Consider the following 13,938-nt stretch of genomic DNA (forward strand, 5'->3'; position numbering starts at 1 on the left):
CGTGGCACCAGGACACCTTAGGTCGGAGGTCGATGATAGACTTTGTTGTGGTTTCATCTGATCTCCGGCCCTATGTCTTGGATACTTGGGTGAAGAGAGGGGCTGAGCTGTCAACTGATCACCACCTGGTGGTGAGTTGGATCCGCTGGTGGAGGAGGAAGCTGGACAGACCTGGCAGGCCCAAATGTATGGTGAGGGTCTGTTGGGAACGTCTGGCCGAGCACTCTGTTGGGGAGGTCTTTAACTCCCACCTCCGGGAGAGCTTTTCCCAGCTTCCGAGAGAGGTGGGGGACATTGAGTCTGAGTGGACCATGTTCTCTACCTCCACTGTGGACGCAGCTGTTCGGAGCTATGGCCGCAAGGTCTCTGGTGCCTGTCGTGGCGGCAATCCCCGAACCCGGTGGTGGACACCGGAAGTAAGGGATGCTGTCAAGCTGAAGAAGGAGTCCTATCGGGCCATGTTGACCTCTGGGACCCCTGAGGCAGCTGACGGGTATCGGCAGGCCAGGTGTGCTGCAGCTCGGGCAGTTGCGGAGGCAAAAACTCGGAACTGGGAGGAGTTCGGGGAGGCCATGGAGAAGGACTATCGGTCGGCCTCGAAGAAATTCTGGCAAACCATCCGGCACCTCAGGAGGGGGAAGCAGTACTCTGCCAACACTGTTTACAGTGCGGGTGGGGAGCTGTTGACCTCGACTGGGGACATTGTCGGGCGGTGGAAGGAATACTTTGAGGATCTCCTCAATCCCACCGTCATGTCTTCCATTGAGGAGATTGAGGCTGATGACTCAGAGGTGGACTCGTCCATTACCCAAGCCGAAGTCACTGAGGTGGTTTGCAAGCTCCTCGGTGGCAAGGCACCAGGGGTGGATGAGATCCGCCCTGAGTATCTCAAGTCTCTGGATGTTGTGGGGCTGTCTTGGTTGACACGCCTCTGCAACATCGCGTGGCAGTCGGGGACAGTGCCTCTGGAGTGGCAGACTGGGGTGGTGGTCCCTCTTTTTAAGAAAGGGGACCAGAGAGTGTGCTCCAATTATAGGGGAATCACACTTCTCAGCCTCCCGGGGAAAGTTTACTCTAGGGTACTGGAGAGGAGAATTCGACCAATAGTCGAACCTCGGATACAGGAGGAACAATGCGGTTTTCGTCCTGGTCGCGGAACACTGGACCAGCTCTATACCCTTCATAGGGTGCTCGAGGGTTCATGGGAGTTTGCCCAACCAGTCCACATGTGCTTTGTGGATCTGGAGAAGGCATTCGACCATGTTCCCCGTGGTATTCTGTGGGGGGTGCTTCGGGAGTATGGGGTTTGGGGCTCTTTGCTAAGGGCTGTCCGGTCCCTGTACGAATGGAGCAGGAGTCTGGTTCGCATTGCTGGCAGTAAGTCAGACCTGTTCCCAGTGCATGTTGGACTCCAGCAGGGCTGCCCTTTGTCACCGGTTCTATTCATAATTTTTGTGGACAGAATTTCTAGGCGCAGCCAGGGGCCGGAAGGAATCCTGTTTGGGAACCACAGGATTTCATCTCTGCTTTTTGCGGATGATGTTGTCCTGTTGGCTTCTTCAAGCCAGGACCTCCAGCATGCACTTGGGCGGTTTGCAGTCGAGTGTGAAGTGGCTGGGATGAGAATCAGCACCTCCAAGTCCGAGGCCATGGTTCTCGACCGGAAAAGGGTGGCTTGCCCTCTCCAGGTTGGTGGAGAAGTCCTGCCTCAAGTGGAAGAGTTTAAGTATCTCGGGATCTTGTTCACGAGTGAGGGAAGGATGGAGTGTGAGATCGACAGGCGGATCGGTGCAGCCTCCGCAGTGATGCGGTCGCTTTACCGGTCCGTCGTGGTGAAGAAGGAGCTGAGCCAAAAGGCGAAGCTCTCAATTTACTGGTCGATCTATGTTCCGACTCTCACCTATGGTCATGAGCTTTGGGTAATGACCGAAAGAACAAGATCGCGGATACAAGCGGCCGAAATGAGTTTCCTTCGCAGGGTGGCTGGGCGCTCCCTTAGAGATAGGGTGAGAAGCACAGTCACTTGGGAGGAGCTCGGAGTAGAGCCACTGCTCCTCCACATCGAGAGGAACCAGCTAAGGTGGCTCGGGCATCTTTTTCGGATGCCTCCTGGATGCCTCCCTGGGGAGGTGTTCCAGGCATGTCCCCCCGGGAGGAGGCCCCGGGGAAGACCCAGGACACGCTGGAGGGACTATGTCTCTCGGCTGGCCTGGGAACGCCTCGGTGTTCTTCCCGAGGAGCTGACCGAGGTGTCTGGGGAGAGGGAAATTTGGGCTTCCATGCTTAGACTGCTGCCTCCGCGACCCGGTCCCGGATAAAGCGGAAGAAGACGAGACGAGACGAGATATTTTGTACTAAATATAAGTCTATGTCAAAAAAATTTTAAGCAAAAACTATGTTTTGTTAACTTAATACCACATACCAATTTTTTTTTATTTTTATGAATAATCATCTGGATGTCGATAATTGTGGAACGGTGTCATGTGATCTGATACACTAAGTAATCAGGAATCAACTCATTTTTTTCCAGTGGAAGTTTGAGTACAGTGGTGCTTGAAAGTTTATGAACCCTTTAGAATTTTCTATATTTCTGCATAAATATGACCTAAAACATCATCAGATTTTCACACAAGTCCTAAAAGTAGATCAAGAGAACCCAGTTAAACAAATGAGACAAAAACATTATACTTGGTCATTTATTTATTGAGGAAAATGATCCAATATTGCATATCTGTGAGTGGCAAAAGTATGTGAACCTTTGCTTTCGGTATCGGGTGTGACCCCATTGTGCAGCAATAACTGCAACTAAACGTTTGCGGTAACTGTTGATCAGTCCTGCACACCGGCTTGGAGGAATTTTAGCCCATTCCTCCGTACAGAACAGCTTCAACTCTGGGATGTTGGTGGGTTTCCTCAAATAAACTGCTCGCTTCAGGTCCTTCCACAACATTTCGATTGGATTAAGGTTAGAACTTTGACTTGGCCGTTCCAAAACATTAACTTTATTCTTCTTTAACCATTCTTTGGTAGAACGACTTATGTGCTTAGGGTCGTTGTCTTGCTGCATGACCCACCTTTTCTTGAGATACAGTTCATGGACAGATATCCTAACGTTTTTCTTTAGAATTCACTGGTATAATTCAGAATTCATTGTTCCGTCAATGATGGCAAGCCCTCCTGACTCAAAAGCAGTAAAACAGGCCCAAACCGTGATACTACCACCACCATGTTTCACAGATGGGATAAGGTTCTTATGCTGGAAAGCAGTGTTTTCCTTTCTCCAAACAGAACGCTTCTCATTTAAACCAAAATGTTCTATTTTGGTCTCATCTGTCCACAAAACATTTTTCCAGTAGCCTTCTGGCTTGTCCATGTGATCTTTATCAAACTGCAGACGAGCAGCAATGTCCTTTTTGGACAGCAGTGGCTTTCTCCTTGCAACCCTGCCATACACACCACTGTTGTTCAGTGTTCTCCTGATGGTGGACTCATTCAACATTAGCCAATGTGAGAGAGGCCTTCAGTTGCTTAGAAGTTACCCTGGGGTCCTTTGTGACCTTGCCAACTATTACACGCCTTGCTCTTGGAGTGATCTTTGTTGGTCGACCACTCCTGTGGAGGGGAACAATGGTCTTGAATTTCCTCCATTAGTACACAATCTGTCTGACTGTGGATTGGTGGAGTCCAAACTCTTTAGAGATGGTTTTGTAACCTTTTCCAGCCTGATGAGCATCAACAACGCTTTTACTGAGGTCCTCAGAAATCTCCTTTGTTCGTGCCATGATACACTTCCACAAACATGTGTTGTGAAGATCAGACTTTGATAGATCCCTGTTCTTTAAATAAAACAGGGTGCCCACTCACACCTGATTGTCATCCCATTGATTGAAAACACCTGACTCTAATTTCACCTTCAAATTAACTGCTAATCCTAGAGGTTCACATACTTTTGCCACTCACAGATATGTAATATTCAATCATTTTCCTCAATAAATAAATGACCAAGTATAATATTTTTGTCTCATTTGTTTAACTGGGTTCTCTTTATCCACTTTTAGGACTTGTGTGAAAATCTGATGATGTTTTAGGTCATATTTATGCAGAAATATAGAAAATTCTGAAGGGATCACAAACTTTCAAGCACCACTGTAACTATTCATGCACAATTTACGTACTGAAAGTGTTTTTTTTTACTTTTGCAATGGCCAAAAGATCATTAAGGTGTCGATAATTGTAGCTGCCGCTCTAATAATAATAATAAGAAGATGTAGAAGAAGAAGAAGAAGAAGAAAAGTGCACAGTGTTTTTTTTCTTTGTTTTTTTTTTTCTTTTTTTAAATCAGACCTACCGTCATAGATGTAGTTCGGATTTAAAAGCTGAAAGAGAAAAAAAAAGCTATAAGAAAAGTCTCAAACATTATCATGTGCTCCAACACTAATTTTAACATCCCACACTGTCAACAACTTGAGTGTTTATCAGCTACGTTTTCAAGAAAGAGTAAAGCATGTTGCAAGGAGAAAAACACTCCAAAAGTACCTGAAATCCTGTATTTGATTAAAGAGTCAAGAATTGTACACTTTAAATCTAACATCTGATTCATAAAGCAATTGGCTGAACAAAGTTGAAGTGAACAAAAACATTAATACCTTTACAGAAACCTTATTCTCCTGCCGACACTCTTTCCTTCCCTCCTTTTCTCTCCTCTCTGATTTGCGGCGGATGCGCAACGCTGTGTGCCATGACGATGACTTCCTGGATTCAATATGAGAAAGCAGGAGATAAATAAAGTATGAAAAACGAGTTTCGAATAGTATACCCTTAGCAAAAAGTAGTATACTTAAAGTTCATTTTATTAAGTATGCTTCAGTATAAGTATAGCAAGTATACTACAGACCATGTACTTTTAGTGTACTAGAAAGTATACAAATTTAATACTTTTTCGGACTAAATTGGAACATTTCAAGTTTATAAAAGTATACTTTAAAGTTCATTTTAAGTTTGCAAAAGTACACTTTAAAGTATACAACAAGTACCCTCATCTATATACTATCAATATACTTGGTATATCCCTCTCGTATGCTTAAAGTATACCACAAGTACACTTATCGATATACTGCCATTGTACTAGTTATATAGTTTTTTTTTTAAAGATTTTTTGGGGGCTTTTTTCACCTTTATTGGATAGGACAGTGTAGAGACAGGAAATAAGCTGGAGAGAGAGATGGAGAGGGATTGGGAAATGACCTTGGGTCGGAATTGAACCCAGGTCGCCGGATTTATGGTATGGCGCCTTCGTCGACTGAGCCACAGCGCCCCTTAGTTCTATACTTCGAGTCCCTATTTTTAGTTTATTATTGCATACTTTAAGTATACTGTTATAAACGTTCGTTATTTCACTAGTTTACTTGTTATACTTTGAGTTTGCTTGGCATATTACTTGTAGCTTACTATTTCCGAAATATACTCCTTAAAGTATTCTTAAAGTTTACTCATACTGTATGTACACAAGAGTGTGATGCATTTACAAAATCACAAGACAGAATGTTGAAAACAAGTTTGATATATTTTCAAACATTTCAAAAACAAAGATCTATGAAATCAAGTCCTTCCTTACTGGAGAAAATGGTCAATAAAGTCAAGTCAAAAGTTTTTCTGTTTTTGTGTATGATTTTAAGGTACATAAAGATAATGCAATTGAGCACACATACTATATACTGTAAAGTTTTAAACTCCAGCATTATATTATATTAATATATAAATTAAATGTTAAGCATGAGTCAATGACTTGACCTTATTATGTACTTGGAGCAAGATATACTAAGCATTAGTACTTTGTGGCAGAAAAACGTAAAAAGTATACTAAAGTATAAGTTTTAGTATTAAAGTATAAGTGTAAGTCTTAGTATTAATGTACTTAGTCTTAGACTTTTGTTTATACTTTTCAGTATAAGCCAAGTATACTTCACTATACTATTCTTAAGTATATAAAATATAGTTTATAAAAAGTCAACTTCAAGTATACTTCCTCAGTTTTAGTAAAAAAATAAGTATACTCATAGTACACTTGAATAAACTTCTTTTTGCTAAGGGTATATTTCAAAAAATGATTTCAAAATCGCTCACTGGTTGAACAGCAAAATAGGTTAAAGGGACAAGATGTGATTTTTAAAAGTGTCTCTATACCTGTAATAATGATCTAAATTTACCTTATTTGGTCAAAGTAACACAAATGTAATCAAATATCATCATAGTACACAAAGTTCCCAATATTCATTTATTTATTTACATTTCCTACTGATGATTTTCTTCTACGTAAATAAAATCTGGGGATTTCTATAACCTGAATGGGTCCAGAAAATCGACTTAAGCATGCATGTAACCTGACATGCAAATATTTAACAATTTAAATTGCCAACTCTGAATACAAACCAATATACACATCTTGATCATCCTGTCAACACAATAGTTCTGTTCATCTTTAGAGCATACAGTTGTACAAGCTTGTTTCCAAAAAAAGTTGGGACACAATGTAAACTCGAAATAACAAGATCAACTGTGAGCGACTGCTCACTTGCGTATCCCCCTGCTCTGGCTTATATCAGAATGCAAGCAATCAAAGGAATAGGACACTTAATATGAATGTTGACTTCAACAAATAGTGAACCCTGAAACAAGTAAGTAAAGAGCAGTGTTCTCCCCAGGTATTTCAAATACCATCCTGCTAAACTGGCATTTTGAAATTGCATTTTTGCTTCTTGAAATAGCATCAAAATCCACCCTATATGTTTCGTAAATACACTGAGTCGGTAAACAGGAAGTCGATGTGCGACAGACCTGAAAATGGTATACACTGTTTAGAACCCCAAGCTGAAGGTTGGTACTCAATATCAAGCAGTTGTGATTTTTAGTTGCTGAGAAAAGTGTTATGAAAATTTTGTAAATCCACGCTATATGTTTCGTAAATACATTCCGTCAGTAAACTGGAAGTCGATGTGGGACAGACCTGAAAACGGTATACACAATATAGAACCCCAAGCTGAAGTTTGGTACCAAGAACCAAGTGGCTATGATTTGTGGTTGCTGAGAAAAAGCCTGTTTCGGATGGACGGAGATACAGACGGACAGACAGAGGTAAATAAACGAGTATACCCCCCTCTCCTTTGGAGCGGGGGAATAAAAACAGAATGTGATGATTTGCAAATCATGGAAGCCCTATATTTTATTGAAAATAGTACAAAGACAGCATCAAATGTTGAAACTGAGAAATTTTATTGGCTTTTCAAAAATATATGCTCATTTTGAATTTGATGTCAGCAACACGTTTCAAAAAAGTTAGAACGGTGCAACAAAAGAAAGGAAAAGTTGTGTAATGTTAAAAACAAAAAAATATTATTTTTTCCCCCCTCATGTTGCCTCAGGGAGTTTTCTCTCACTATACCAATAAAACTGAACTAACCTGACCTGAATTACTCTGGGACACATATTTATCCTGTTAGCTTCTATTTCAAACTTTCTGCTGTTGTCATGAACTGTGTCTCAACTTGAAAACCTTACATTAACAAATTTTCACAAATCTATAACATTAACTATAAATAGTACTCAGACAGTTGTTTTACGTACTTGAGGGTGCTGTTGGTGTAGTCGGGGGCACGGACGGAGGTGTGGCCCAACACATGGGCGGGGATCCAGCCCTCAGCTGCCGGGCCCTGTTCTGTGGGAGCTCGGAACACCAGGAACATGCTCTGCTGGTTGGAAGCCAGGATCTGCACAGCCTCACCCTGATGCACACTGATTTCGTCCTCTTTTAAAGCCACGTAGTCCTGTGTCACCAGCATGGTGGACATGCCGCTACTGCTGCTGCTGCTGCTTTCACTCTAACAGGACAACATACATACACAGGCATGATATTAGGATCAGAACATATTTGAGAAAATTTGTTTGTAATTAATGACTTGTAAATTAAGATTTTTTGACAGTTACAGTTATGTAGTAGAACATTACTCAATATCAACTTTATTTATACATTAATACAATGTTCCCCTGACTCATATATATATATATATATATATATATATATATATATATATATATATATATATATAAAAAAAATAGATAGATAGATAGATAGATAGATAGATAGATAGATAGATAGATAGATAGATAGATTAGATAAAAACAGTTATTCCACAAAATTGAGTCGTACATGAGCTGATAGCCGACGAGGCCCGTAGCACCGAGTTAACTATAAGCCATGTATGACAAGACTGAGTGGAATAACTATTTTATTCTATCCACATTCACTGGATTTTGAGAAACAGAGCATTTTTATTTTCTGCAAATTCGAGAAATAAAAACTTTATCCAAAATGTTCGACAAAATCATTTCCGCTTAGAATGTAAAGAAACCGGCGAAATGACAGTCGCAATTTGTGAAAAATGCGATAATTCTTGAAAAATAAAAAAGGATGCATTCTTACCATCAAATACTTTTATTCCATATTTTGTTGCTTTTTTTAAATTTTCTTCTTCTTTAGGGTTTTTTTGGCAGTTGGCAAACCAACTTAAAGGTGCATTACTGCCACCAACTGGGCTGGAGTGTGGAACAGGCGATATTGGGGGGGAATTATATTATTTTAGCTATTTCTGTTTCTTTTAAATACTTGATAATTTTGGGGGGTTTGTTTTCAAGCAGCATTTTTATTTCGTCCTCGGTTGGTTCAGCAACCCGCTCCACCATTTTGTTTTTCTCTCCTCACGGTATTTGAGCTGATATCCTAATTGTAGAGTAGCCAATCAGAGCGCATGATTGCTCATATCCAGTGAATGTGGAAAGAATTTAAAAAAAAAAGATATTTCCTTCCTTAGTCCACATTTTCTCTCCCTGATAATTTTTTTTAAAGGTTTATCAGCAAACTAATATTTAAACGTGCTAGTCTTGATGCTTTTGAGAGAGCCTGACTTGGGAGTCAAGAAAAATATGGCAACCTCTAAGTTGCCAGATTTTAATAATCTTAATGGGTAGCTGAAAAAATCAACTTATGCCTGTGGACAACCTAAAACTGAAGTCACCAACAATGGACAGCTGATAACCTCAACAAAATAGACTTCATGTTAAAACTATAATGAATTTCCTGGTTACACAGTTGCACTTTTTGACATTATAGGACACACTTATAGAAGGGAGTTATTTATAATCACGCTATCATCCAGATGAGGATGGGTTCCCTTTTGAATCTGGTTCCTCTCAAGGTTTCTGCCTCATGTTGACTCATGGAGTTTTACCTTGCTTGCCTCAGGCTTGCTCATTAGGAACAAGTTCATATGTTTAAAATCTTAATTTTTCTTTAAAGCTGTTTTGCGACAATGTCTATTGTTAAAAGCGTTATACAATTAAATTGAGGTGAATTAAAGTATTTCGTGATTCTTAAACTACTTCAAAAAGCTAATATATGTGAACCTCAATTCAGAAATGTCTTATTCAGTTTTCTTAATTTGCAATGATATTGTGATGTTGACTGAAAAGGTCATCTTGACTGTACAACACTTTTACCAAAATGTATAGATTTAAAGTAAATTATTAATGTAAAAAATATTTTTACATTTGTGTGTTTGCTCATTCTATGCTAAAAATCTTAACCTTCTGGGGTCTGAGGGTATTTTATGGCACTCTAATGATTTTGGCATGCTCTGATTTTGTTGTCAGTTTCAACAAATTAAGCAGTATTTTCAAAGTCATATGACTTTTTGTATTCAGCACAAGTTCAGCTACAATAATATCTATATAGTATGTATGTCATGATTGTACTTTAAAAAAAAACAGAAAAATTAAGATGTTGTAAAAAGCAGTTTTAGAACTGTGTTGGAATGTGTGAAAAAAAACATGACCTTCCCATTGTGATGAACCGTTTTGGTCACTTGAGGTGATTCTGTTCAGTCTGAGGAATGTATCAAGCACAGAAACTTAAATCTGCTCCATTGATTTGGACAATTAACTGGCCATCAAAAAATTTATGTCTTATTGTTTTGGGATAAAGGGTTGGCAGTGGGAGGGGTATTCAATGAGAAGAGTCAACATTTACATTCCATTCAAAGAGAAGAGTGAAAATCCCTCCCACTGCCAACTCTTTATCCCATCAGGTCATGTCACACTGGGTAAGATAATGTTTTTTCACACATTCCAACCCAGTTCTATAACTGCTTTTTACAACAGCTTCATTTATCTGGTATTAGAATTTATTTTGGTATTTGACTCTATTCAGTGTGTCTTGAAATTAACTCTTATACTATTTTACTCAGTTCAGAGCCACAACCAACTCTGTTACACAATTACTCTGTAATTTTGCTCCCACTCCAGCTCCAAATTTTACTCTCTAAACTCAAAATAGAGCAAAATTAACTATTTCTGAGGAAAATACTTTTAACTGTGGAAAAATTACTCAGTCATTTTTCCTGTGTGTGCACTACAGCGCATGCATATCAACCGATCTGCTCATAATAAATAGAAGAAATATTTATACTTACTCGAGTTCAGCTGGATCGAGCCGAAGTAAAAAAATAAATTAAATAAATAAATAAAATTTTAAAAAGGCACTGCTGATCATCAGTGTCACAGTTCACAAGACTGAATTGAATCGCTGTCCTGAATCATGAACTGAATCATGAATTAATTCGCTATCCTGAAACTGAATCGCTATCCTGAATCATACAAAGCACATGAAATCCACGTGCCATATCGCAACAAGTTTTACCTCCAAATAGCCTAAACTATGGCTGACAGATTTTATCCTGTTTACAGTGGGCATTCCCACCGCAAAAGAGAACCCAATCGAAACCAAAAGAGTGAAAGCGATTATCATGCCATTACCATGCGAACAGTCTTTTATGAATGTGTAAGCTCCGACTCCGGTGTGACTGAGTAAGGTGACAAGTTTTATGTTTCATCTAATTTAGGTAATTTAAAAACTACAATATTATTTAGCAGTGGGCACATAGGAAAGTGTAAAGTATAAAATTTCTGTCAATATGTTTATCATGCTTGTATGATGAAAAACACATGAAGATATTTATCTAAATACATGCCCTACTCATTCTAAACCTGTTGGGTTTCGCTGGTGAAGCTCTCGACCCCAGAGGGTTAACCCTGTTAACTTTGTCAGCAATAAAAGTAAATAATTTGTGACCCCTCACCGAATCCAGGGACACATGTCGGCCGAAACGAATCCGAGATAATCGCAAAAGAAGCATTTTTTTTCGAAATTTGTGATTTTTGTTTTTTTCCATCATGTGCAAGTTGAGATCTTGAAGAATGCAATCAGTATTTCAGATAATAGATTGTTTTGTTGGAAAAGCATACATTTTTTGTTGCAAATTGTCTCGTTTTTGTCAGGACTGTAGCCTGCTGGGGGGTGTGGGTAAATTACCATATGGGCCATTCACATGATGATTTAAGTCTTTTGTTTTTTTTTTCCGCAAATCAGCTGTATGATCCGAGCTGAGCGCATGGCTACTTAACTGCATACAGGCGTGTGATTTCACTATGGAATGAGTTACTAAACAGAGCGCAGAGGAGCTGACACACCGCGAAGCAAACAGACACACGGTATTTACATCGGAGATGACCATTTCTAGCAAAAAAAACCCGCAACCTCGTTTTCCAGATTGAAGGGAATACTTGAATGATTGGATGATACACGGACCGTTCTAGGATTACATCCCATCGGAGGCATTGGTGTGTGCAAGGCGCCGTTTCTCTTTCTGATGGGGTAAGTTCATTAATCTAAGGCTGTGTGGTTATTTTTGCATGTAACGGAGAGTGTTGTGGTTTGGTTAAGCCTAGGTCACAACCGGACGTACGATTTTTTGGCCGTGTGATTTTTGGCGTTTCCCAAATCGCTGCGTTTTTTTTTTTTGTTCACGGAGAAAGACGCGCGTTGGCCGTAAGTTTGTCTTGCAACCTGAAAAAAACGTAAGCGCCCGTAGAGTTTGTTTGACATGACAAAGAACCTCTGCGGCTGGTCTGCGGCTCAAAAATCAGCACATCACACGCGCGCTCTCGTGCTTTTCACACGCGCGCTCTCGTGCGTTTCATGCGCGCTCTCCGTGTGTTTCTTGCGTTTTTTGCATGTAGACCGGCCGTAAGAGCGCGTACTGTACGGCCGGTTGTGACCGAGGCTTTACATAAAACTAGTGTTGTGTTAGTTGTGTCATCATCGTGCTATCTTTCTTTCTTACGGTGTGAGTAATTTTTCAACCACAAAACGTTAAAGTATACTTTAGGACTTATTTTTGTACTTCATAATTGTGTTGGGCATACTTTGCATGGAAGGAAAATTGACGTGGTGATCTTTGTTTACATGAAAGTAGCATCGTGCTAGCTTGTAGGGGGTAGAGCTTTCCTTAATGTCATGCAAATGAGCACCATTATGTGCCCGCACTACATCCATAGTAGCTGAGATGGAAAACTTTGAGGGCGATTTTCTTCCTTTTCTGTTTTAAGAAGTATACACTTTCAAAAGGCCACACATTCTTCAAATATTGTCAGATCTCCACATAGAAGGCATCATTGGAAAGCTTAGAAACTGTACTTTCTGAATCTGTCAATAACCCAAAATGCCCCCGGGCCGACATGTGTCCCTGGATTATGTGATCTGCCACATTTAGACGAGTTAACACATTTTTGAATGTTTAAATGCATGTGTTCTTTGATTCAATATTGAAAAATGTTTCATTTTTAAGAGTTACAAGGTTTAAATGACACCGGACATGTGAAATCACCCAGAACCGTTTCTTTCTTTTTTTTTTTTTTGTAGTACTGTGAATTCCTGTATTGTATTTAGTCACAGACAGTAATTGCCCTATTAAAGTGTGCATGTTTGCATTCAACACAGACTATGACAGAGCAGAAATGTGTGACAAATTGACAAACTGCATTATATAGTGTATTTGCAGAAGAATGGAGGAAGTGTTTAGTGGCGTGAAAGCAAGGCGTCAGTTGAGTCAGGAAGCTTCTCTTCACTAAGTAGCTTTAGTTTAATAACATCATCTTCTTCAAGGCATCTCACAACTTTCCACATTTTTTTTCAAAACGTAGCAGCAGACTTATTAGAAACAGCCAAAAGAAAAATGTTAGTATGGGTTAGATTGCTTCCTTGGATTGAGCTCTTTCTAGGGTAGAAGAATAAACAGCAGAGGAAAGCAATAGACCTGTGTGTAGATCTTTGAAGAACATTTATCGAAATAGAGTTATTTCCAGTTATTCCAAGTTAGTAGTTTGGTGTAGACAAGGTTAGCCCACTTCAGCTGGTGGGGAATTTCTCTGGTTTTGGAACAGGTCCCGTCGGAAAGTTAGTAGAAAGCCGGTATTAAGCTTGGTTTAGGAAGGAGTCAGGTCCTTACCCCGTTGCTGTGCTGGGACTGCTCGCTAGCCGAGGAGCATGTGCTGACGCGGTCTGGTTCCTTGCGCTTCTGGTTCTGCTCTGGAACTGAAGCCCAAATGGAGGACAAGGAGGCTTTGGGGCTGGAGTGGCATGAATTCGGGGGGTTTGTTGAAGGTGAGATTAGTGGTGAAGGGAGCCCTGATCGAGGTCTGGACAAAGCGAGGGACAATGGGGACACTGCAGCTCGAGGGACTGAATGAGCCTCCTCACGCTGCTCATTCAAGGGGACCTTGAGCGGACGTGTTCCGAACGTCTCAGGAAACGTACCTGAGGCTGATGGGGGGTGGGGCTGCATGGGTTGGGGGATTCTGGATCCACGAGGTCGGGAGCCGACGGCGACGCTGGTGCTCGGGTTGGAAGTGCTCGCGCCCACATGGTTCCGCTGGTACTCGATGGGAGATGTTAGTGCTGCGGGACAGAAAAATGATTTAAAATAACAGTCTAGAGTAGGAAGTATGCATCTGTATTAGTAGGACTCTTTTGACTGCATACACTGTCAAAAG

The 13,938-nt window shown here is 40.5% G+C and overlaps 1 protein-coding gene across 3 annotated transcripts in view; it reads right to left on the reverse strand.

Annotated features, from left to right (window-relative positions):
• The window catches only part of LOC132886516 (triple functional domain protein-like), a 340,453-nt gene that overhangs the window by 14,837 nt on the left and 311,678 nt on the right, over positions 1-13,938 (reverse strand). For 2 of the 3 annotated variants that reach the window (XM_060921223.1, XM_060921224.1), the window contains 4 exons: positions 13,395-13,843; positions 7,621-7,874; positions 4,647-4,752; positions 4,349-4,376 (listed from right to left, as the gene is read on the reverse strand). In XM_060921223.1, the coding sequence (XP_060777206.1) occupies positions 4,349-4,376; positions 4,647-4,752; positions 7,621-7,874; positions 13,395-13,843 (837 nt within the window). Of the gene's footprint in view, positions 1-4,348; positions 4,377-4,646; positions 4,753-7,620; positions 7,875-13,394; positions 13,844-13,938 lie in introns of those variants that run through there. The other variant, XM_060921226.1, reaches the window with a different exon arrangement.

Source organism: Neoarius graeffei, chromosome 5 (genome assembly GCF_027579695.1).
Source record: "Neoarius graeffei isolate fNeoGra1 chromosome 5, fNeoGra1.pri, whole genome shotgun sequence".
Taxonomy (NCBI): Eukaryota; Metazoa; Chordata; class Actinopteri; order Siluriformes; family Ariidae; genus Neoarius; species Neoarius graeffei.